The sequence below is a fragment of the Etheostoma spectabile genome, chromosome 24 (assembly GCF_008692095.1).
Source record: "Etheostoma spectabile isolate EspeVRDwgs_2016 chromosome 24, UIUC_Espe_1.0, whole genome shotgun sequence".
NCBI lineage: Eukaryota > Metazoa > Chordata > Actinopteri > Perciformes > Percidae > Etheostoma > Etheostoma spectabile.
This window is the reverse complement of record NC_045756.1, coordinates 244,251-270,037: the sequence shown is the minus strand read 5'-3', so window position 1 is coordinate 270,037 and position 25,787 is coordinate 244,251. Positions and strand designations below refer to the sequence as shown.

The 25,787-nt window shown below is 40.9% G+C and overlaps 1 protein-coding gene across 1 annotated transcript in view; it reads left to right on the top strand.

Annotated features, from left to right (window-relative positions):
- LOC116674242 (inactive dipeptidyl peptidase 10) overlaps positions 1–25,787 on the top strand; it is a 77,208-nt gene that overhangs the window by 23,323 nt on the left and 28,098 nt on the right. Inside the window, exons 2-5 of the mRNA XM_032506843.1 lie at positions 10,596–10,710; positions 10,812–10,907; positions 19,787–19,881; positions 24,374–24,448. Of these exons, the coding sequence (XP_032362734.1) occupies positions 10,596–10,710; positions 10,812–10,907; positions 19,787–19,881; positions 24,374–24,448 (381 nt within the window). The remainder of the gene's footprint in view (positions 1–10,595; positions 10,711–10,811; positions 10,908–19,786; positions 19,882–24,373; positions 24,449–25,787) is intronic.

The window sequence follows — 25,787 nt, the reverse complement described above, 5'->3', positions numbered from 1 at the left end:
CTCACTTTTTCCAGCTTTTGGCGCTCTTTTTAAAAACCTGACCCGACTTAATATTAGGTTTTACACTTATTCTTGGAATTCATGGTCAACAAACCTCATTTACATCAAATTTTAAGTACGTTTTTTTGTTAAAAAGGCAGGAATTAAGAATTATTTTGAATAATAATTAAGATCAGAGGATGTTGAGTGGATCAAAGATGGGTAGATGTCAAAGTTTAGTCCGGATACTGGTTTGAAACCATTAAAAAAAAAGAATTCAGATGCTATAAGATTAAATAAAACACCCAAAAAATCAATTAAGGTAATCATTAATTTTACCTGAAGGATGTTGTATGGAATTATCCATGTTATTTTTGGGCAATTTGGTTGAAAGAAATCCATATTTCTGATATAAAACCCTTAGAAATGGGTCAGTTTGACCCAAGGACAACACAAGGGTTAATATACAGTATTAATAGGATTTAATATGTTAATACTCTATCCCAATAAACCAAATCACAACGGCAACACAGCTTCTGCAGGGTCCCTGGTTCTGTCTCTGACAGACAAAGGCATGAAGGCTGGTGCACAGATATATGCATGGATGCTAGAAGAAGTCATGCACGGATACAAATGCACGGGCTAGGTTGTGGTCTGAAGATTACTGCCTTGGGGACGTTGGTGAACTTTCCAAACGCCAGCAGAGGTCAGAGAGAGAGAGAGAGAGAGATTTCATTTCCATGTGCTCTCTGATTCCACTTGTTAAATATTTAATGACGAAGGAAAAAGAGTCCAACACAAGCTTTGGGGATGTTTTCCTTCTCTTCTGGTCCACTACTACCACCCGTCTTCTATTCCCCTCCTCCACAGCTTCCATCATTCTCAGCCTCTCTCCTTCCATCCTTGCATGTACTCCTTGTTTCCTCCCCTCTGCTTTCCTCCAGATTTTCAATCGTCTGCCATTTTCTTCCATCGCTCCCTGCTCGATGACCTCGAGCCTTTCCTCCAGTCTTCAGTGAAGCTGAACACTGCTCCTCCAGTTTCCCTCAAGCACGCACACTTGTGTTACTGCACGTCTCATGATGCTTTCACTCATAACTATCCCTCCTTAACCCTTCAATCTGAAGATCTCAAGTTTCAAACTGAAGATGCTTTAGGGGTCTAGAAAGCGGGTCATAGGGACGCGCCAACTGTTTTGTTGTCATTACTTATAGCAGACACAGTGGTATCTTTTATATATCTTTTCCACCAAGGCGGTTCTGGTGCTGGTTCGGAATCAGGACCAAATATTGAACCGGTTCTTTGCTTTTCCACACAAATAAACCTGGTTCTGGGCCAAGAAAACAGGTTCCAACTCAGCACCAATTTAGCGCTGGTCTAGAGATAAGAACTGGTTACGTCAGGTGCTGGGGGGGGCGGGGTTATCATGACGTTCGAAAACAAAAACTTCTGGCCGCCATTTTGAAAACCACCGGTCAGCTGTTAACCATAGAGATCTGTTGATGTTAGCTTTGGACATGGATGGGGAACCAGAACCACCGTGGTCTGGGGAGGACACCAATGGTCTGCTGGCTCTCAGGCTGGGGAAGATCCAGCTGGTTCTTAGAGAACTGGAGTAGAACCAGCACCGAACTGGCACCATATGCTAAAAGTGATAGTTGGAGGGTAGAAATGAAGAGCCTGCTTTTGTTTACCACTGTTTAAAAGCCAAGACGTTTAAATGACATGATAGCTTAAGCTACAGTAGCTACACTGTAAGCATTAATGTAGAGTTATGCAGTGGAAGGATTGACAGACTTGTTAGCAGTAAGTAAGGGGGGCGGGGCTTATGGGAGCATGTGGTCCTCAGGAGGACAGACATACAAGAAGAAGCACACACGAGGACAGTAATACAGGCAGACTGGTTGGTCTTCTGTCATCCACTCCTCTTCCAGTCTTCATCTGTGTTTTTTTCTCCACCTCCTGTTGTTGTCATTATTTTTGGATGGTGGGCTCAGTATGTGTGTGTTGGCTGTGGGGTTTGGGTCTTCGGGGCTTTCTACGTGACACCTTTCAGTTTGCATCCAGTCACTTGGCAGCATGAAAGGCCAGCTGGTTACTGATCTGCTCGATTGTCTCGCTTCAATCCCCCCCAAAGGGATTCCAAATGAAGTCTTGGCCCGGTTGGTTCTCAGATGACATGCACAGCTAGCCTATATAATCACATCGTTTGTTTCAGAGGGGAGACTCTAATCCAAGATATCACAGACGAGCTCTCAGTCCCTAAGTGATACTGTAGGAGTAGTAAAGTGACATCATCAGGGGTAAAAACACCTTAAAGTGGAAGACACAGGCACGTTGGACGTCTTATGGGAATGTTACACTGCTATACAAATACTAAACAAGTCATGCATGTACAGTCATACAGGTCTGAAGAGTACTGCCCTGGGGACGTTAGTGAACTTTCCAAACACCAGAGAGAGAGAGAGAGACAGAGAGACGAGAGAGAGAGAGAGAGACAGAGATATAGAGAAAGAAAGAGAGAGAGAGACATAGAGAGAGAGAGAGATATAGAGAAAGAGAGAGAGAGAGACAGAGAGAGACAGAGAGAGACAGTAGAGACATGAGAGAGAAGGAGAGAGCAGAGACGGAGTACATAGAAGAGAGACGACGAGACTTGAGAGATGACATAGAAGGAGAGGGGGTTAGAGAGAGGACATTCATAGAATGAGAGAGACTCCGAGGAGGCTGGAGGATGAGAGACGAGAGGACATAGAAGCTTATGAGAGGTGAGATGGGAGACAATTTCATAGAGGATGGGACCGGGAGAGGAGAAAGATAGACAATATGACAAAAATGAGGGGTTATTGAGACTGAGAGAGACATTGAGAGCGAAGAGAGAGAGACCACAATAGATGAGAGAGAGGGAGAGGAGGCACAGAGGAGGAGTGCGAGGGGTAGAGTGAGAGACAGAGAGAGACAGAGAGAGAGAGACAAAGATATAGAGAAGAAGAGAGGAGAGAGACAAGAGAGGAGGATAGAGAGAGAGAGAGACAGAGGGGGACAGAGACATAGAGAAAGAGAGAGACATAGAAGAGAGAGAGAGAGAGACAGATATATATCTATAGAGACGAGAGAGACAGAGAGAGAGAGAGAGACATAGAGAGAGAGAGACATAGAAAGAGAGAGAGACAGAGAGAGACAGAGACATAGAGAAAGAGAGAGACATAGAGAGACAGAGATATATATATATAGAGAGAGAGACACAGAGATAGAGAGAGAGAGAGACAAAGATAGACAGAGACATATATATACAGGTCTGTATATATATCTATATATATAGATATATAGATATATATGTATGTGCCCTATAGTTTGTCTTTGTTACCAGTGGTAGAAAAAGGCTAAATAAATTTACTCAAATACTGTAGTATTATTATTTGTACTTTCCATTTTTTGCTACATTTTGGAGGGGGATGTTGTAATTTCCATAACAAAACCTTTAGCAACTAGTTACTTTGTATATTCCGATTACTAACACATTATATAATAAACTAATAAATTATGGAGTATACTAATGAGTTATGATAAGACTTTATTGATCCCCAAAGCTCCAAATTAGTCCCACCATGACACGTTATTGCATCAATAGTTATAATCTACTGATATGGTATATAAGATTCAGAAATGGGCTATTTTGCCCTTTTACTTTGGGTACTTTGGGTACTTTGGGTACTTTGGGTATATTTTGATGCTAATCCTTTTGTACTTTAACTGAAGTATAATGTTAAACACTAGTATTTGTTTCAGATTGTTTCTGTGTTATTGCTTCTTTACTTTAAGTACACGATCTAAGTACTTCAACCAGTTTCTTCTTCTGCTAAATGTTAAATGGCAGATTTGGTTTCCAGCACCACGGACAGCGAACCAGACAGCTGTGAACCTAGTAAAGAAGGAAAGAAAGAAAGTCCTATTTGTTCAGCAAAAAACAAAAAGTAGACGCTGGATTTCTTGAAGTTAGCTAGAAAGATATAACTATATTCTGTATATATATATATATCATAACACTGGATGTAAGATAAATTAAACAAATAAAAGCCTTTTAAACACCACATGAAACATTTCATCTTACTTACTGTGGGGATGGGACTATTCTCCTAAGAAACAACAACATACAGTAGACCTAAGAAACAGTCATTTTATATTTCTTTATTAGGAATATAGGAAGGGACAAATAGGATGAATTGACTTCAAAAATAGAGTTTTGTCCTCGGGTCGAGCTTATAAAACTTAGAGCTCATACCTGACAATTCAAAGTAAATAAAAAAAGACAAGAAAATAAACGTGAGTGTCTTTAGTTACAAAATCATGTTCAGGTTTTTTTTTCTTTTTTTCTTTAACGTGTTTCAATGACTTACACAAGAGGTTAGAAGCTCATTCGTTCAATGGTTCAGGGACGCTTTGGTCTTAAAATATATAAATATATGTATAAAAGGTTTTCCTAGTAATACTAACTTCACTAGCATGGACCACAACCATGTGTTAGTTAAAGATGTAACGAACATTATGAATGTGCAGATGAACATTATGAATGTGCAGATGAACATTATGAATGTGCAGATGAACATTATGAATGTGCAGATGAACATTATGAATGTGCAGATGAACATTATGAATGTGCAGATGAACATTATGAATGTGCAGATGAACATTATGAATGTGCAGATGAACATTATGAATGTGCAGATGAACATTATGAATGTGCAGATGAACATTGTGAATGTGCAGATAGATGCATTGATGTGGACGTTGTCTGATGGCTGGCCTGGGAGGATGCATGGTGACCGGGTGCAGGAGACTCAGTTTCCAGACCCCCAGACGGTCCCTAGATGAGACATGAGGGGGACGGTGGATGGATGAAGGGGAGGCAAAGGGAGGCAAAGGGAGGCAAAGGGAGGGAAAGGGAGGGTCAAGCAATCAGACCCCCCGAGCCGGGCTGCAGCGCGGTGTGTGTAGGTGTGTCTGGTGGGTGGAGGTGTGGTTTAGGCGTGGTCCTGCTCCCGGACCTAAGTTAACAAATTAACTTCATTTCTTGAGAATACAATCTTAATTCTTTAAGAAAGACACAATAGTGGTGGTTGTATCTAAATTTCCTCTTCGGGGGAAAACCGCAGCTATTGGTTTCAAAACCCAGAAAACAGCCGTGTGGTAGTTTTACAAGGAAGACAAATACTTATTTTGAAAGTCCAACCGGAAGTGGTCCTTGTGGTGATTCCGTCCAGCCTTCCGCTGCTGCCTGCTAAATTGCCGCGCCGCCAGGTTGGGATGTTATTACCGGGAGAGTCCTGGATCCGGGCTCACGATGACCGCGTCCACAGACCAGACCAAGAAGAAAGCCAAGGACCAGGATGAGGTACTCAGCTGGGATGGGAGGCACGTGCTCTGTGGGGACAGCTAGTCTTCTTCTCAAACATTTTGCAAGGACATCATGGGGGAACTATGGTTACTAGACGCGCTGGTGCTGCTGGTGCTCGCTTAGAATAAATATATATATTTATATATATAGGCTATGTGTGTAGGGGAGATTACTGAAACACAAGATGCACTAAAGTAGGCTACAGCAAGGTCACTGATGGTTTCTCTGGGTTGTGAGTCCTTAAGTTGCATGTGATCATTGATTCAAGGGTTGTAACTGTAGATCTGTTCCTGCAAGATGAATGCTGTTAATGCACGGACTGGATATGAGATTCATAGAAATCGGAATTGTTAAATTGTTGTTGCTCCCAGTCAGATTAAGAGTAAGAGTAAGACAATAGATAGTCAGTGGTTATGAAAGTAACTTAGCTATAGTGCAAGAAATACAAATGTTACAGGTAGAAGTAAAGTAAGATTAGGTTAAAAATTAAGATTAAGTTGGTAGCTGATCTTATTTTTACAACAAATATAGCATTGTGTCCAAGACAAATTTCCCCTTGTGGACAATAAAGTCTCTTCTATTCTCTAAATCAAGAAATTATGTTGCTAAAACAATGGATTTTAAAAATGTTATTGTAGTGCAGTATAAACATAGATATAGTCCAGTGTGAATATAAGTAGCAGCAGGGAGTATATAGGAGATATTACACACGTACATGTCCATAGTGGTCCAACAATATTGAGATTGGGACAGTCTGTGGAAGTGACGGCTTTATAACTCCATTTCCCCCACAGTGGATAATACATCTTGGTTGTAAACTGAGTGAGTTTTATTCTCTGAACCGTCCTGTTTTGGGGAAGAAGTTCAGTCTCAGTCGTTCCCAGTTGTGTCCAACAGTTGTGATGTCTGTCTTCAGGAAGTCCGCTGCTGGTGATCCTCTCTGTTGGAGCAGGTGTGAGATCTCATGTTGTGTGATGTGAGACGCAGATAAAGTCATTATCCATGCAGAGGGAGAACTACTTGTACTTGTAGTACTTGTACAGTGTTGTAGTGTAACTACAATAATTCAGATATGGTTAACACATATGCACTAGAAACACTAGTACAGTAGTACATACAACATATAACTAGCTGAATATAGTTACTATATACTCTAATATACACTGTAAAACTGTTAATATACTGTAATGAAAATCCAAGCAATCAGCTGCAGGGAATCTTTTAAAACAGAGAATATATGGAACAAAACGTTGATATACTGTAGTTTGACAATTGAATCGAATTGTTTTTTTGCCCTTAATACTTTCCAAAGTGCATTTGTCTTCAAGATCTCTGCACATACGATCATAACAACGCAACATTGACACAATCGCAAATATGATTGAACGGCAGAAAATATACTGAGAATGAGAAGTTCTTTCATAAGTTGTGATACATGAGATACAAATGGCATTACGACACAATAGTAGAGAAACACAAGGCAACGTAAAGGAAATAGGAGTAACATAAAATAGTAGATGCAAAGAAGCTCAAATTGAACAAAACAAGATAACTAAAGTCAATAAATGGTCCCAAATACTAAAAAACAAGTCTCCCCCAGGTCAGAGAGTAGTCACACTCTTAGGATTTGAGTTTATTTTGATGAAAAATAAAGGTGCAGTCTCTGTCTTTATACCTGGAAGTGTCCAGCAGTTTCAATGTTTGCATTTAATTTAAGATTTATCGTCCCTTTGTCTCTGTTTAGCTATTGGTTCGTCCAAATTGTGCCAATAAGGTGTAATTCAGTGTTAGTGCTCTTTTTGGATCCATTGCTTGTTGTTTCTTTGGACTTTCTTTTATCCCATTTCTTAAAGCTGGAGATGTTCTGTAAAACTGGTTAAAATGGGGTTTTGAGTTTTTCCTAAACCAGGGTTAGGTTTGTATTAGCAGGTCTAAAACATGTAAAGTACGCCATGTAATAGAAATCCCAGCATCCTTTGCATCTAAGATCTTTGATGGCCAGGTTTAAATAGCTTGTCCATGTCATTTTAGTCCTACATATATACGTTTATTTAGTTTGTTCAAGTAAAAACCTGTCTGGATTTCTCTCTGCCTTCTCTAGATTCATAATGTCGTTCCATTTTTGCCTTTTTCCTTTAATTCAACACACACACACACACACACAACCAACACACACACACACACACACACACACACACACACACACACACACACACACACTGATAGCTCGCTTGTTTTACTTTCCACTGAAGTGAGTCTGATCAACAGACGGCGGTTGCAGTGAACTGTGTCAGCTAAAGCTTGCACACACACAACACACACAACACACACACACACACACACACACACACACAAACACACCACACACACACACACACACACACACACTCTTGCAACTAATTTCTGCATGCTAGCACTGTGTGTGTGTGTGTGTGTGTGTGTGTGTGTGTGTGTGTGTGTGTGTGTGTGTGTGTGTGTGTGTGTGTGTGTGTGTGTTGTGTGTGTGTGTGTGTGGTGGTGTGTGGATGTTGCTGTGTTGTGGGTATATATCCTGGACACATGTGTGTCTCTTATCTTGATGATTATAATCTTTCAGTTGCCAGCACTGAAGTCAGCACTATATATAGTAGTAGTACTGCATAGTGAATCTACATATATATGATGTCAAAGTTCCCCAACATTCATTATCTTATAAAACCAAAAGGATTCAGGCTGTGTCCAAAGACTGGCGCACCTTTTATTGTATTATTTATGAATTATTTTGTACAGATTAAACAAAGGAGCTACATCTTTTGTCAGGGCCAAGCCAGCGGTTTCTCCTGTTTCCAGTTTTTGTATTTACAGCTACTGGATGTAGCTTCATGTAGCGTGCAGACATGAGAGCGGTATCGATTTTCTCATCGAACCCTCAGCAAGAAGAGTATAACTTCCATTAATATCCAGCTGTTTTGTGATTGTCAAGACTTTGTGGAAACGCAGCACGTTTGCAAGAGTCAATAACAAATCATCTACCTAGAGAGCAACATGTGTTTGTGAGCGTGCACATGTCTCGACAGGGAAGTTTTACTAAGGAAACAAGCTTTGCTGCTGAAAAAGTCAACATTAAGTCTGACACCTGAGTGGAAGAGGCTTCACACTGTCGTCTTTGATGTATCACTCTGTCTTTTTCTCAAGCTCTGAAGAATGGTGAATTTAACACCATGTGACAGCTCCCTATTACAGTTCCCCGCAGTGTTCCTGCTGGAAATCTCATCCAGGCTCGACGTCTTGCCAAATCCGGAGTTGAACTGAAAGCCCTTGTTGCGTCATTTTCTCTTTTTTAAAGTCTACAGGTAGCTTTCATCATCCCAGCCTGAAGTAAGAGTGAAACGATGGGTCCAGAGAACTGATGTAACCCGGTAGTACCCAACAGCCGGGTCAGAGGAGTCATCACGGAAAGAGTTAGAGTTAGGACGTTCCAGAGTCTTTAAGAGCTTCATCTGAATGGCTGAAAGTGTACAATCAAAAGCTAGGATTATATGTTTCATACTCTGATGGCTCTATTTGGTAGATAATCACTGCTCTGTCTAGACAGAATGAGCGTAAGCTGCATACGAGTCTGTCTCCTTTCACTTTCCCCTTATAAGAAATCATTCCTTATCATCTCTAGGTTGATACTAGACTAACAAGTCTGCTTGAAACATCAGGTTTTGTAGCTTATATCCCATAAGAAACATGAAATCTCGCTGTATATTGTTCTGATTATTATGACAATAGAAACACAAATAGAAGCATTAACCCTTACTTTGTGTACTCCCTTTTACAAATTCAGGAAAATATTAGATTTTTTTAACTTAAAAAAGAAATGCAGCAAAGTACAACAAGTATAAGGTGTTTTTTGAAAATAAAACTGGTCTCACTATTCACAAAAAAACCGTACAATAACCACATCCTACGTAACAAGGACTCCATTGCTAGCACCAAATCCCACTACTACTCCAGTATAATCCCAGCAAACAAAGGAGACTCCGATATGTCCTTTTTCACAGAAAAAATCAAGAACACCCCCAGCATCTTGGATCAATCCCTCACCTCAGCATCTCAGGCGATTTTCACCCATCCACACACTCTTTCTCCTCCTTCCAGCCCCCGAACTACCTCAGAAAACACAGAACTCACCTGGAAATCCAAACCATCTAATAACTTGATCCCCTCCCCACATAACTAGTTAAAGCCTGCCTTCCCTCCCTGGTCCCCCTCATCTCTGCTATCATCCACTCCCCCCTCACCACTGGAACTGTCCCTACATCCTTCAAAACTGCTGCCATCACCCCAATTTTTGAAAAAGCCTATGGCCAACCCCATCCAACTTCAACAACTTCCGTCCTATATCCAATCTACCCTTCGTCTCCAAAATCCTTGAAAAAACAGTGGCCTCTCAGCTCCATTCTCACCCATCCCACAATACCCTGTAGGAACAGTTCTAGTCCGGTTTCTGCCCTCTCCATGGTTTGTAAAATGTCTTATGTACTGTTAGTATACCCTGTACGGCGTCCCTGAGTGCCGAGAAAGGCGCCTTTTAAATAAAATGTGTTTTTAAAACCATGGAACCTCAAAATACAATTTATGATCTATGAATTATGAAAATTAGCATAATATGGGCACTTTAACCCTTGTTTTGTCTTCTCGTTAATCATGAACTTGCCCTTTTGAGGTCAAAATTGAATTATTTCGATATCTTTGTCATTTCTTTCTGATTTATTTGTCACTTTTTCCATGTGTTTGGTGCTTTTTTAAAAACTTGAGCTGGTTTAATAATAGGTTTTACACTTATTCTTGGAATTCATGGCCTACAAACCTCACTTATATCAAATTATACATGAGGTTTTAGTTAAAAAGGCAGAAATGATGAATTATTTTGACTACTAGTTAACATCAGAGGATGTTGAGTGGATGTCAGATGGGCAGATGTCAAAGTTGAGTCCGGATACTGTTTTGAAAAATAATTCAAATTCTGTAATATTAAATAAAACCCCCAAAAAATTCAATGACAGTAATCATTAATTTACCTGAAGAACGTCGTATGGAATCATCCATGTTATTTTGGAGCAATCTGAACATTTCTCATGTAAAACACTTGGAAATGGGTCAAGTTGACCCGAGGACAACACAAGGGTAATGAGTTATCAGTTGTATCCGCTAACTAAGTGTAACTGGATTGTGTTTGTGAATGTGCGTGCAGGAGTTTGTGGACGTCAGCCCCCCCCAGAGGAACTGGAAGGGCATCGCCATCTCCCTGCTGGTGATCGTGGCGGTCTGCTCGGTCATCACCATGTCGGTGGTCGTCCTCACGCCCGGTATGTCAGCTGGATGCTAATTTACTGCTAGCCACTCTTCAGCTTGTTATTTGGTCATGAACCTGTGAGAATGGACTGGGTTTGGCTGTGTTTCCCCACAGCGGAGCTCCCCGGCAGCAGCAGGTCCAGCCTGACTGTGGCCGACCTGTACAGACCAGAGTTCAGCGTCCACGACCCAGAGGCCACGTGGGTCAGTGGTGAGTACTGCAACGACAGCTTCCCGGCGTCTTGTGTTGATCTGTACGGAGTTGTTGACCCCGTTAATGCTTTTTGGACTTCGCCTCAGCCTTTAGCCTTTTAGTACTTTAGCCTTCCTGGGTTTTTGCTTCAAGTAAAATACATCTTGCTTCTATCTTTTTGCTTTTCCATTGTCCCTGACGTTGCCGGACCTTCCTCCACAGCGCTGCGCAGGAAGTGATAGCTCTGCAAAATGGTCTCGGGGATGAACTTGTTTTGGTGGAACTTGTGTAGGTTTAAAAGTAGTTTTACAGAAAACTCAGATTGGACAGATAGTCTACTAGCTGTCTGGATTTACTCTGCAGAGATCTAAGGAGCAGTTAATCATAGTCATCTTAAATCCACCAGAGGTTAGAACATCAGTACAAAAAAAGTGGAAGGTGGTGGACATCCAGCCGAAATGAGAGATGTCTGGCCGAACCTCAGGTGGCATCAGAACTATCCGAAATGAAAGACTCAAAGTCGAAAGACTAAGTCTAAATAGACTGCTGCAAAGATAACATACAAAACATGAAGAGTGAAAAGTCATGCATACACTCTACATAAAGTACAACTCACATGCAAACTGAGAGCATTTTTAAGTAGCCCAATCTCTTTTTAAAACAATAATACAATAAATGGGCACTCTGTTAAAAGCTTTTATGGGATTTAGATTACGACACCTTGGATTTACTACACTTCCCAGAATCCATTTGAACAGTAGTCTCTATGCATTCAGCTGTAAGCAAACTGGGAGAGTGACAACAATAGCAAAGAAAGGAGACATGGCAGAGACATGGAGGTCACTGAGCTCAGGAGGAGAATCTGGAGGTGAGGACAGACAGAGCAGTGGTGCTGATGTAACAGAGGAGAAGGAAGTACGGGGGGGGGGACATCTGTCAGACAATGGTTTGGTATTTTTATCTTCTTGTCAGGTGTCCAGATTAGATTGGACAGTTTCAGGATGGACATCTGGTTTGAAATCAGCGGGGTTTTAACATCTTTACACTCCTTCTTTATGACACCTGCTGCTTGTCAAGGTTCAGTATTTGCTCCAGACTCTATTGAAAAAACAATTCAATTCAAGAATCTCATCTAAGTGGTGTATTAGAATCAGTTTAGGTTCATTGTTCCCCTCTAACTATAAAGATCATTTTAAACTGTCTCCATCCTTGCGGTGCTAGACGGCACTGTGCATACTGTATGAGTGCAATAAGAATTCATCAAACCCAGTTAGACATGATGCTCCTACCAGGGGAGGAAAATCAAGTTCTTAGGGTAAAAGGTGCAGAGCACTGTGGGAAGAGCATTAATAGAAAATGAGAATCTCTCCACCTGAGGCTTCACTACATGCGAGCATTATTAACTCCATAGATATTACAACCATTTATTCCCAAAGATCATCTCCTGCAAAAGGAGCTGCTAATGCTGCACCGTCGAAGGATTCCTGATAATCTGACATCGAAGGTAATAAAACCTGCTTCGTCATGTTCCGCAAATCAAGTTCCTCACTTAAACTTTAAAATTAAAGGTCCAGTGTGTAACTGGTAGTTGTTCATTATCAATGTCAGTGTTGCCCGTTCACAAACTCGTCCTTTATCATGAATATTTACCACCACCATCAATTCCACGTATTCCTATTGGATTTACATTTTACATTTCCATTTCCATGAACTGGTGTAGACGCTCCATATTCATGCTCCATCTTGAAATACATTAGCTGGTGAGGGACATACAGGACGTACAGCTCTGCCTTTCACGTTCTCGCTGTCACATGATCAACTCACAGCTGATAATCTACTAACCGTCCCCGGGAAGTTAGAAGAAGGAAACATGGAGGACAACACGTTATCTAAATCCAAATTTCAGGAAAGAGGAGTCTTCTTGAAGCGTGGAGGCTACCGTAGCTGTAATACGAACTTTGAACTGCGTGGTGCGAGAGAGTTGATTAGATGCGAGAATGGGAGAAATTCCTACACACTGGACCTTTTAAATTACATCAGATAATACATTAAATGTAATACAAACTAAACATGCAAGTAATTTAGACTAAAGCTGAACTTAAATGAGAATAACATGAACACAATCCCTCTCTGGTGTTCATCACTTCACATGCACACAGTGCAGGAACACACTCTCCTGCTGACCTGCAGATTCTACCCAGATGGCCTCACAGTGTCCTGTTGCATCAACAGAACAACAGCCTGCAGTGTCTCAGGGTCAAACATCCTCCCACCCTCTGATAAACCATATTCTACATACCAACACACTGCTTATTGGTGACTGTGTGCAATGGTCACAGGTTCGACTTTAAACCAGACCCTGTATGTGTTGCATCAGCGCTACATACACATTTAGTCCTTAATTAAATTTAAGTTAAACATTACATCCCAGCCATTAGAATTTTTAAAGCAGTGCGGTCCAGATACATCTAAAACAGGGAGTAGAATGAGAATGAGCTGGATGATCTGATCTTTTCTGGTAAATTATTTCTGAGTCAGTTCAGCTCCTGCAGATACAAACGCACAGCGTGCATAAAAAGCGCTCAGTAAAATCTTTAAATCAACCCTCCATTTCACTGGGAGCCAGAGGAGTAAGACTACTGCATTCCAGTAGCAGAAGTGAGATAAAGCTGTGTATCAGTGCACCTGCTCCTGGAGTTAATGCACCACAAACATCATCCCTCTTCTCATTGTGATCCTGCAAACTTCCCTCCCCGAAGATGTTCATGCATTTACAATAATAGTCCTTTTGGAAACATATTTTGATTTTTAATAAGCTTTTGTATTTAATTACTATACTACTAAACACCATATTGTATCTATACTTACTTAATAGTCGAGCAGCTGGAAAACCAAGCTTGCTTTAGCAACCATGTCTCCTAGAAATTATGCTTATACACGACTAATTTGCAACAGCAGATTTGTTTTGTATCTTCATTCTGCTTGGGTTGCCCTTTTTAAGATTTTCTGAGACTCTCCTCCCCCCGGAAAACCCTCCCATAAGTTGTGTGTTCAAGTAGCAAATATGAATCATATTAACGTTTGCAGTGGCGGCTCCTGTGATTACTACGGGGGAAAAGCAGGAAAATAAGGTGATAATTGATAAGAGGGGACAGAATGGTCGGGGTGGAGGACGGGTCAAACAAACACAGGACTTTCACCCAGGAGACCGGGGTTAGGGTCTCGTTTCTAAGGAAAGTAGACTGATGGACAAATGTTGTCCACGCAGCAGTTTTAAAGGACAATGAATGTGATTTAGACCGAAATACAACACTGCTATCAATGTGCACAATGTTGAAGTTTAACAATATTCGACTTCCAGGCAGCGCTGCGACTGTTGACTTCTAGGCACCTAGCCCTAACCTGGAAGGCGATGTTGGGGGTTTAAAACCTTTTTTTATCGTTACAGAACAAATGCCACGTCCTGTCTGTCATATGCATAGCTAGAATTTAAAAAAATGTAACAGATGATTTTAATCCAAACCCCAATCTGTCTCTTGCTCAGTAAGATTATTCTCTGGTTAAGATATGAGGATGGAAACCGCTCCTGTATGTTGTATTTCCTAGCGGCGCTAATTTATGAAAACGCATCTGTGTGTCGTATTAGAGGGGAGAAATAAATGAGCTACTGTATATCATCGCATGGTGTTGGAGGATTGTCTGCACGATGTAATCTCACGTTAACAGTAGCAGTTAATTCACTGCTCTCTCTTTCCACTTGAGTTCACCGACCTTTCTCCTCCCCAGTCTCCCACCAGACCACTTCCCCAACACCTCCTCATTACCTTTTCTTCAGGTGTTACATGAGATGGAGGTGTTACAGCGCAGGCCTCGATCTGTGACTGAAGTCTTTATCGACGTCACCGTGCAGAGAGCATCATTCCTCCACGTTTCCCTATTCAAGTCCAAATGTGGAGGATCTCAAGTGTTTGTCTTGTTTAACTGGCGTCTTGACAGCGTGACAGGTTGCGTTTGCATTCGAGCGGGGAGAAGAATAAAAATAGCTGAAGGAAGAAAGAGGAAAACAAATAGCAGCTATACAGCGGAAGGAGCTGTACGGAGAGACGGTTTGTTGACATGACGGCGCAATTACAGCTTTAATGGTGAACTCAGGCAAGTGCATGACTAAATATATCCACAACCTTTGTGGAGACTTGCATGGAGGGACAGAAGGACAGACGTGGAGGGGGACAGTGAAAGATGGCTTTCCTGCTCTGGATAGGGAGCAGAGATCCTCCGCCTGCTACACCCTGCGCTTCCACAGGGAGATAATACTAATGACTAGTCCTGTGGCCTGTGGCTACTCATTATATCACTCTGTTGGGACGGCCTCTGTCTCTCACACACACACACACACACACACACACACACACACACACACACACACACACACACACACATATAAATGTGCTAGTGAGGACCTTATTTTACTCCCTAAAGGCAGGGACATACATTTGAACTTTAAAGGGATTTCTGATCAAAGGTTACCATCTGATTCTGTAGTTTCTTACAGTTTTAGGGATCTTTATTAGCATCTTTAAGCTCACTGTTTTGGAACACCACTCTCAGCTTCATTTTTGCTAGGGCTGCATCTAACGATTACTTTCATAGTCGATTAATTGGTCAATTATTTTTTGATTAATCAATAGAAGTTTGGTCTATAAGATGTCAGAAAACGGTGAAAAATGACGTCCTCAAAGGTCTTGTTTTGTTCACAACTGAAATATCTTCCGTTTACTGTCACAAAGGAGATGAAGGAAGTAGAAAATATCTACAGTACATTCCCAACTAATCCATTACTTGATCAGTCTTTGCAGCTGTAATTTTCGGTTCACACCGGGCAACGTCCCTGTCCTCTACCTGCTCAGCACCTAACACCACACGGACGTAGCGGGCATTTAACAGCTAAAGAGCGGCTGGCTTCAAATTTAATGAACAGACGTGAGAATGAGAGTGGTATTGGTCAAGCGAAGGAATGTCCGTCTACACATCCTAGCACAACTTTTACTTAATATATTGTTAATGTGCAAATCAGGTGTTTGGACAGGAGTTCATTCGTTAGCTATGTGATGGATTGACTATATATTGTTTGGGAGCTGTTAGCTGAGGTCTCTATTACATCACCTGGGAGAGTGAGAAGTCACTTGTTTTGTACCACAATAATGGGTTTTTCAACCCAACAGGGTCAGCTGTCCCATTATTAGCTCTTTCATTGAGATTGATGATGAAGTTGGGAAATTACCGGCTGACATGTTGTGCGGTGTAAATCTAATGTGGAGCGGGTGTGATGAGAGCCGAGAGCCCGAGTAGACGAGCGTGTCAGGGAGGAATTTACTGTGCTAGGTGTTGCGGGTGTAATTCAAACATGTCTGTAATGGAAATTGCTTTCTTGACAACCTCCAACTCATTTCCTCTTCTCTCCTCTAACATCCGAGTCCGGCGTCAATAGCGGCTCACCCCTAATTTAAAAGCACGAGAGACACTTGGAGAAGAGAGGCAGGTAACCTCAGAACACTTCAAAAAGACAAAATAATATGAGACAAAATTAGGACATGAGATTGCAGCTCCTTGATTTTAAACAAGGGCTGAATATCACGAGGGTTATATTCCCAAAACCCGTCAGGAAACCAGAGCAAAACAATCAAACACCAGCACTCAAATCTCTTTCCTGACCGCTCACGGCACGTTTCTCCAGAGTGAGATTCAGCACAGATGAGTTATGAATGCAAATAATTAAGATCCGGGGGAATCGGTCACATAAAGTATGTTATTATAAAGTGTATTCATTGTTTCCTGCATGTAGGATGTGTTTGAAAACCTGCTTTTTTTATTTTGACAGTTGATTCACTTTCTTTCCAAGAGGTATACAAGATGTGTATTTGGTAAATACGAAGCTACAGCCAGTAGCCAGTTAGCTTAGCTTAGCACAAAGATTAGAAACAGGGGGAAACAAAGGTCCAAAGGTAAACATCCTCAGTAACGCACTGAGAGCCTAAAGGGAAACTTAGCATGATTATTTAGTTAAATTTATCAAATTAAAAGTGATGGAAATATACATCAACAAACCAGAGCACTATGTCTCACTGTGGAGACATACTTTACATTACTGATACTGACTCTGTGCGTCTTGCCTCATCATTATCTTTATAGACGCTACACTGACTTTTGAACTGTATAATCATCTCTCAGTAGAGATGCTTTCATTGCTTATATCCATTTTAACATCCCTATATGTTGTAGTGAATTATTCATGTGTATTTCTAATGTTAAGCAGAGCTTGTTTATATCAGATTAAGCAGTGGATGAAGAAATCAACCAGGTAATTACACAAGAGAGAAATGTGTGTGTGTGTGTGTGTGTGTGTGTGTTTGTTTGTGTGTGTGCACGCGTGCGTGCGTGCGCCCAATCAAAGGTTGGTTGAGTGTTTCACGCTGCTTGGCTTGTCTTATACGATTGCTAATGAGGTTTGCACAAACAATTGGCTACATATTTAGCAGTGACCCTAATGAGTAAAACCACATGAATAATGCATTCTGTATGAGGGTGTTATATAACATATGTGGAAATATGAAGCAAAATAGCAAAAGAGTCCTTTATACAATCCCATAACTCTACAGATACACAGGGGATTCCAGGAAAACACTTCATGGCCAAAAGTATGTGGACAACCAAACATTACAAGCAACTCATTCCAATTAGTGCATTAGTTTTGGGAGTTAGGGTTAGGGTTTTGATATTTTATAGTATGATTTAAAAGAAATCCTCTAAATTGTCATCCTTCACATTTACTTCTAGTTCATCCAGCCTGCTAAAGCTGCCTGTCCTCATGCAGCAGTGAGTGGTTTCCTCCCCTGTAATCAGCACAAATTCACTTCAAATGAGTTTCATTTCATGAGCAAGGAGGCGCAGCTGCTTCTGGTTCAGCTTGATGAGGACGTTCACAATTTGAAACGCTGTGGACTCCAGAATTTAACATCGAACATTACATACTTCTAGAAAGAGCTCGGAAGTAAAGGAGATGCACTATTATCGTCATTGTTGTTGTGCAGGAGGTCAATTAATGCAACATTTGGTCTGGATGGTGTAGCTATGACCTACGTGCAATAAGACAAATCCAGGAGAGTGTGTGTGTGTGTGTGTGTGTGTGTGTGTGTGTGTGTGTGTGTGTGTGTGTGTGTGTGTGTGTGTGTGTGTGTGTGTGTGTGTGTGTGTGTGTGTGTGTGTGTGTGTGTGTGTGTGTGTGTGTGTGTGTGTGTGTGTGTGTGTGTGTGTGTGTGTGTGTGAGAGAGAGAGAGAGTGTGTGTGTGTGTCCTTTGTCTCCTCGCGGGTTGTCTGACAGTGTCCCCCCCTTACATATGGAATTTGTATCTCTGAGGAGAGATAGCCTCGATACGATAGGGAGCTTTTGGTAAGAAGGTAACCTTGGTGCAGAGACTCCATCAGTGTTAATCAGTGAACCCATGCACACCTGGGCCTTTTGTCCACGTCAACTGCCCCAGTGGGTCAATCCCACGTACATTTGGATTATGTAACTCCTTGGAGAGATAGTCTGTTCACTCAGAAAACCGATAGCACAGCTATGTGTGTGTGTGTGCTGTGAAATACACATGTTCCCAGAGGACAGGGGGCCGAGTTCAGAGTGATGCCTAATGAGATGACAGAATCCCCAGTGTAACAGAAATTAGTGGGTGGGGGGGTCTTTTTCTCCTTTAGTCCAAGCTGCAGCTGCTTCCTGTTTAGAAAGAGAATAATTCCCCACAGGATTAACATTATAATCACATGTCTGACCCATCCTGCTGATTGATGTCCTTTTCAATTTGCACATTGAGGCAATCAAGTCCTTGGAGGCCACTGGGAGATGTTGTGGAAAACAGGATCTAAGTCCACGTTACTTCTTCTCGTTAGACACGTGAATCACTGCGTTAGTGGCAGTTTCAGGCCCTGTTTACATGTACATGGTTATTTTGACAAACGGAGACATTTCCCTTTGTTTGTGCCCTTCGTTTTCATGCAAACGGAGAATTAGTCTCTGAAAACGAGTCTTTCTAAAGCCTCCGACCAGAGTGAAGATCTTTGACATTTTTGCATGCATGTAAACTGAGACAAACGGAGGTTTATGCAGCCGAGGAAGTGAAGAAAGAGGAAGGGAGGATTCGTTGCTGTTGGTGCTATTTTGGGGATTCTGATTGGCTAACTTGATAATAACTTGATATGAAAGCTACGTGCAAATGTACTTTCTGGCAAAAGAATCCAATTCCCTCTGACATTTTAAGGTAATATACATACTCTGAACAGATCCTAACATATATTTCCCAAATTCAACCAGAGCAGAAGTCTAATCAGCCAAAACACCTGTGTGAAAGTCCTCTATCAATTAAAAGAAAAGGCAAGGTTTACGTATTATCTATGATTTTATTTTTGTAATTTCCTAACCCTGGAAGTTACTTTATAAAGTTCAAGTTTGGTATTTTTCAGCTCCAAGTCGTGGATCTATCTGGGCTTTTTGTCTCCTCTTTATAAAAAAAAAACACTCACAAAAACTGGTATTTGCAATTTCCTTTCCAAATGACATTAACGACTATGTGGGAACAGTTCATTTAGAAATGTTTGTGTGAGGAAATAGACATGTCCTAATTTTCCTTTCCATGTACATTCCCCTAAAAAGGGCCTCAGACGTAAAGTCAACCACATGCAACTCTAACGAGAAGTCACATCGAGCTAAATTAGTAGTAGTTATTTTGGTGCAGAACTCTTTTATTTACACATAGTATGTTGACGTAAGGAAGTAAGTAGCTGTGCTTTTATTTTGACGGGTTAGTTTGGTTGTTTTCTGATCTGCTGCCTGTGTTTCCTCTCAGATTCAGAGGTGGTCTACAGGAACCGGGACGGCCACGTCATCAAGTTCAACTTCGCCTCCAACGAGACAGAAGTCATCATGACCAACAGCACGTTTGTACGTTTTTTTTGCCCCAATTTTTAAATCAAAATGACTTATTTTTATGTCCTACTGTAGAATTTGCTGTGGCAAAGCAGTTACTGTAATGTAAGCCATTTTGCATCAGTTTTAGCTGAGTCATTAACACGTTTGTCTTGCAATCAGACGTGAAATCGAATGCACACAGGCTTGCAACATCCACTATAACACACCACATATGATATAAATAAGTAAAACCTTTACTAAAACCTACTACGAGGCCCGTATGCACCCATCTGATGCTGTAAAAACTGATCAACACAGATATTCTGCAGGGTTATTGGCATTCTAGGTACAGTACATGCAAAACTGCCCTGAAGATTCCTCGGGTTTTGTAGTTACAAAATGAAAATAAAGCACTCAGATTACTGTAAAAACATTCATTGTTTTAGAGAAAACAGAGCCCAAATGGAGGGGCGTCACAGAAAAGACCATTTCTATGCATAAGGGACGAGGCCTCCTAACATCGCTGCTTTCTTTAAATAAAAACATTAAGATCTTCTAGTCCGGCCGGTGTGATTGGATCCCCACAGGCTGCAGGAAACATGTCGGAGCTGGCGGCAGCGCCTCATCACTCTCCTGCAGACTCATAATACAACATCCTGCTGAGAGGAACGTGTACCAAGATCTCGGGCTTTAAGGTCCCTAAATCTGCTCACCTCAGCTAACCTCGGCCCCAGCAACAGGAAGAGAGCTAGTCACTTTCAAATGATCACATCTACATCTAGATCATCTGGTTATGAACCAATATGTCAGTATGTCATTGGATTATCCTTTGAATGCTTTACATTTTGCTGTTATCCAACCAGGAATGGTCATTTGAAGGTGGTTAAATGCACATATTTACCAATTGCGTCATTGTAATCCTGCTATTACATTACACTCCTCCTGTAAAAGTCATAAACCTTTTAGTCTCTCACCTTCTCTGTTAAACATATTGTTTGATAAACAAAGGGTTTTGGCTTGGTTCTCTATGCAGAATTGTTTGGTTGCATGAGGGGGATTTGATGAGGATTTTGACGCTGCAGTAAGCTTCTCAAACAATTTCAATTCATAGTTAGGAAGTCACTTGCAAAGTGATTGGCTGCTTCACTTTCATCAGTGAAATCCTCGATCAAAAAAATAACTAGATTAATGACTTGTGTTGTACAAAAACGTCCAAATAATCTTTGACTATGACTCAAAGAAAGATTTTTTTTTTAATGAGGCATTGTTTTTGGTGTGAGTAATTGTTGGCTCACTGCAAAATTTTTCAAATGTCGTCCTTAAAATGTCCGTCCACTTCGTCCTCTCCCCCAGAAATGTCAAAAGCTGTTGTGGCTCCCTGGTGGTTTTTATGGCCTTTAGTTGCGAGATTAGTTTTGCTCGCTGTGTGTTTCGTCATTGTCTCGGGGAAGAAAGCTGGAAATATGAACAATGTAAGCAGACACAAAAGAGCAATCCCAACCTGTCCGCCATGATCAGTCCACGTAGAGAATCACTCCTCTATCATCATGTTTCTGCTTTTCCATTCAGAAAGTACTCAAACCACCTGCTTACTGTTATGCAATCTGCAAAAGTTTCTATAGGCGTCAGAATTGTTTTGTCAACTATTTGATGGATTGTGATGAAATTCTATGAAAATAAAAAAATCATTAGATTAAATACCTGCAAAAACTCAGCTTCTTGGTGTGTAGTACAAGTGTTCAGCTAAGATGTAACATACCTGTAAGCAATGTGAGCCTTGTCAATCTGAGCATGTTGAAAACATCAGTCTCATAATAATAATAATAATAATAATAATAATAATAATAATAATCTTTATTTGTAGAGCACTTTTCAAAAACAAGTTACAAAGTGCTTTAACAAGTGTAAAAACAATAATACCCAAGTGCAAAAAAATAAAAGCATGAAAACAGTGAAAAGACTAAAATACAGACAAATATAAAATTAGTAAAATAAAATAAAAGGGATAAAATAAAGTCAAATAAGATGGGGAAAGTAAGTTTTAAGAAGGGACTTTAAAGAGTTCCCTGACTCAGCTGACCTGATCTCGCCAGTGTTTTAATGTACGGTTATGTTTGCATAGCTCATGCATATTTACCCTCCTGTTGTTGGATATGTGGCGAGGGTCACCGCGGAGGGTTGAATTTGACTGAAAGAACCGACAATGCACCATCTAGGGAAGCACACCCTAGGAAGTACCATGTGAACATTGATTAAATGGGAGAAACTGGAGCGAAAAGCCCAGATTTGTTAGTCAGGAGGAACGGGTGCGTTTCAGATATATTTCATGTTGTTATTTCTAACAGGCAGGGGCTTCACCTGCTGAACAAAAATGAACAAGGTTAATAAGCAAACTTCCTTAAATGGTGGGGTGGATACAAGGATTCCTATTACAATTCATGGGGAAACAGCCTTGATAGAAATGTTAAAACATCTTTGTAAGAATTAAAGCCCAAAATAACCTAGAAACCAACCAAGCAGAGGAAACAGAACTCTCAGTATGGTTTTAAAAAATCACTTAAGACATTTAAGGAATTAAACATTTAATATAAAATTAGTTTGGTATAGGGCTTTTGTTATCTTGTTTCTTAAAAGAGATTTTATCTAATCGGAGTAGTGTCTCTTGTTTAATTTCTTGTATTAATTGCGTTAACTGTAAGATTTACTTGTGATTTGTATTTTCAAATGCATGTCTGTGTGTGTAATGAAATGTCGTAATGAGTATTGTCAAAGAAAAGATTGTAGGAGCCCAGGAAGACTAAATGGACACAAGCTGAAGACAAAAATAAGGTAATAAATGAACCAAAGGGCAAGACAGAACTAAACCTGAGAGGAACATTAAGGGGAAAACCACTTGGAAAGGAGACAAAATTAATAGGGCATAACTAATAGGAACATAACCAAGTAGAAATTAGGGCAAAGCACTAAGAAAACAGAAATAAGTAGTCAGGAGGACCCTGAAAACGAGGGGAGAATACAATTAACCAGGCTCAACCTTAGTGTATATTAAAAATCCATTTACAGTCTTGGACGTACCCACCACCACGGCCACGGGACATTAGGGAAACGAAATCCCCTCCCCGGGGCAGGAGGGGCAACAAGAGTGTCCTGGCAGCGCTTTACACAAATATCTATTAAATATAAGTATATATGAAAGCTGTCTTCACCCCTGGGTGCAACAAACAATAGCCACACCCACAGCGGGGACAGAGGAGAGATCAAAGGGGCCCAGGTAGTAGCCTAGCCTTGATTAGGGGGCTGCCATGGGGGGTGGGGGGTGGGGGGGGTCAGGCCAAGACTGCGTTCATCTCCACTACACGTTTACCTGCAGTAACCCTCGTGTCGTCTTCCCGTCAAAATTGAAAATCAACACTTTTGTTGTTGCTTTTTATCGATGTTTTTTAAAAACTTTTTCTTACATTTTTGTCCCTTTTTTTTTTTTTTCAAACCTTTTGCTGCTTTTTTTGACATTTTCAACACTACGTAACACTAACTTATTAACTTTAGTTTTAGAGTATTTTGGGGATTTATGGTCAGTAAACTCATTTATAGGAAATTATACCTAATGTTAGAGTTAGAAAAGCAGAAATTAGGAATTATTGAGACTAAAATTAAAGGAATGGATGTTATGATAATCACAGACTGGAATATGTCAACTTTTACTCAACACTATTTCAACAACACTTCACTTTGTTTTACAATGCTGTAAAATAGAATAAGACCCAAAATTAATGAAAGTAGAGATTTGTACTTGGCAAAGAGCGTTGGAATCAATCATGTTATTTTGGGGAATTAAAAAAATTGAGATAGGAACAACATGAGACAACATGGGACAACATGGGGACAACATAGGGACAACATGAGGACAACATGGGACACATGAGGACAACATGAAGACAACCAGGGGGGCACCATGGGGGCAACATGAGGACAACATGGGGACAACAGAGACAACAGGGGGCAACATGAGGACAACTGAGGCAACGTGGACAACATGAGGACAACATGAAGACAACAGTGGGGCAACATGGACAACAGGGGGGCAACATGAAGACAACATGGGGCAACATGAACAACGATGGACAACAGGGACAATGGGGGCAACATGAGGACAACATGGGGACAACAATGGGACAACATGGGGACAACATGGGGGCAACATGTGGGGGCAACATGAGGACAACCATTGGGGGCAAACATGAGGACAACATGGGGGCAACAGATGACACGTGAGGACAACATGGGGACAACATGAAGACAACATGAGGGTTGAGGGAAGCCTTCCCTACTACATGTAATTGTTCATGTATCTACTCGTCATTTACTTTATTGCATTATAATGGAAGAGGTTAATGCTGCTTTCCACTCACTTTAGCAGTTTTCTTTTGTCAATATACTGTACGTCCTCAACGGGTCAGAAAAGTAGAAAAAGAAACGTGTGAAGTCTAAATAAAAGGGTTCTGCTCCATATTTTCTTTGATTACAGGTGGCCTTCAAGGTGGTAAAGTACTCGCTCTCTGCAGATCTGAAGTACGCGCTCTTCGCCTACGATGTCAAGCAGGTGAGTTTCAGATTGAAATATATCCCTAAAATCAAAAATCACCTGAATAGTTTAACCTTGGTGGGTTTGTTTTTAAATTTGTGACCACACAATTGGAGTTCATCCTCAACGTCACCACTGGTTTTGCTTTTTTTGTTTATTTCCTGGCAGGTTGTTATTGTTATTGGCATCACACACATCGAGCTGTCACTCACTTATTTGCATGCTCACACACACGAGCTCTGTCTGTGCATCGTCAGCTTTGTGACGTGCTTGATTTTATTCATATGTTTGCTCCTTTTGTTCTCTGAAGAGCACGGTGGTGCTCTCTGTTTCTTAAAATTGGAACTGACTAGAAGTGGAAAGATTAGCTTTATGTCTTTACGTGGTTCAGAGTCCGCGGCACACATCAGAACAGTCGGGGAGGCGGGAATCCTTCACACGCACAAACCAAATCACGCCACCTGCACCGAACAGGTGTGGATTTATTTGTGTTTCTGTTTTTTTTAGCCTGTTTTGTGTGTGTGTGTGTGTGTGTGTGTGATTTTGTGCATTTTCCCGTTATGTTTCTGGGTGTTTAGTGTGTGTTTTTCTGTGTGTTAACATCATCCTCGGTGTGCTTTTTCTCTCCAGTCAAGGCTCTACAATTGATTTTTTTTTTAGATTTGTTTGCATCCAGACTGCGGTTCAGGGACCAGACGAGGACGTCTCAGTATATTCTGGAATATCAAACTGGTTTCAGGGTCACTTAATGAGATTAATGTGGTTTTGATATTTAAAAATACTAATTCAAGTGTGCACCTAGATAGAAACGTTGATTTATTCTGCATTTTGTTTTGCACACTTCACTCCTCTTCTGCATATTAATGCTTAACTGATTGCAACACTCCAGTTGTATTTGTTGCCAGGGCAACGTGAAATCCCATGAGGTACGAGTAACACAATTTGCTGAGATTTTTAGTTGCTCCACATTGAATTTGTGTCATTTAATGCACCATTATGAGAGAATTATGCCTGAATTATTTGGAAAAATGTGCAGAAATGATACATGACACATCTTTCCATTTGAGGTAATGGAGTCTTAATATTTATTCAGTGTAAACAACATGTAACTTTAAGTTGATACAGGATATATATGATACCGTCCCACAAAGTGGAATAAGAGGATTCTTGTCAATCTCAAAGCTTCTTTTGGGGAGAAAAGGAACATTGGAAGTTAAGGGGTTTAAGTCTTTATCATTTTGAGAAATCAACCTTCTTTCACACATCTGAATGGACAGCACACTGCGAACCCGTCAGATCTCCGCCTGCTCTTAATGTGCAGTCTGCATGCCAATAGGCTGACACACACACACACACA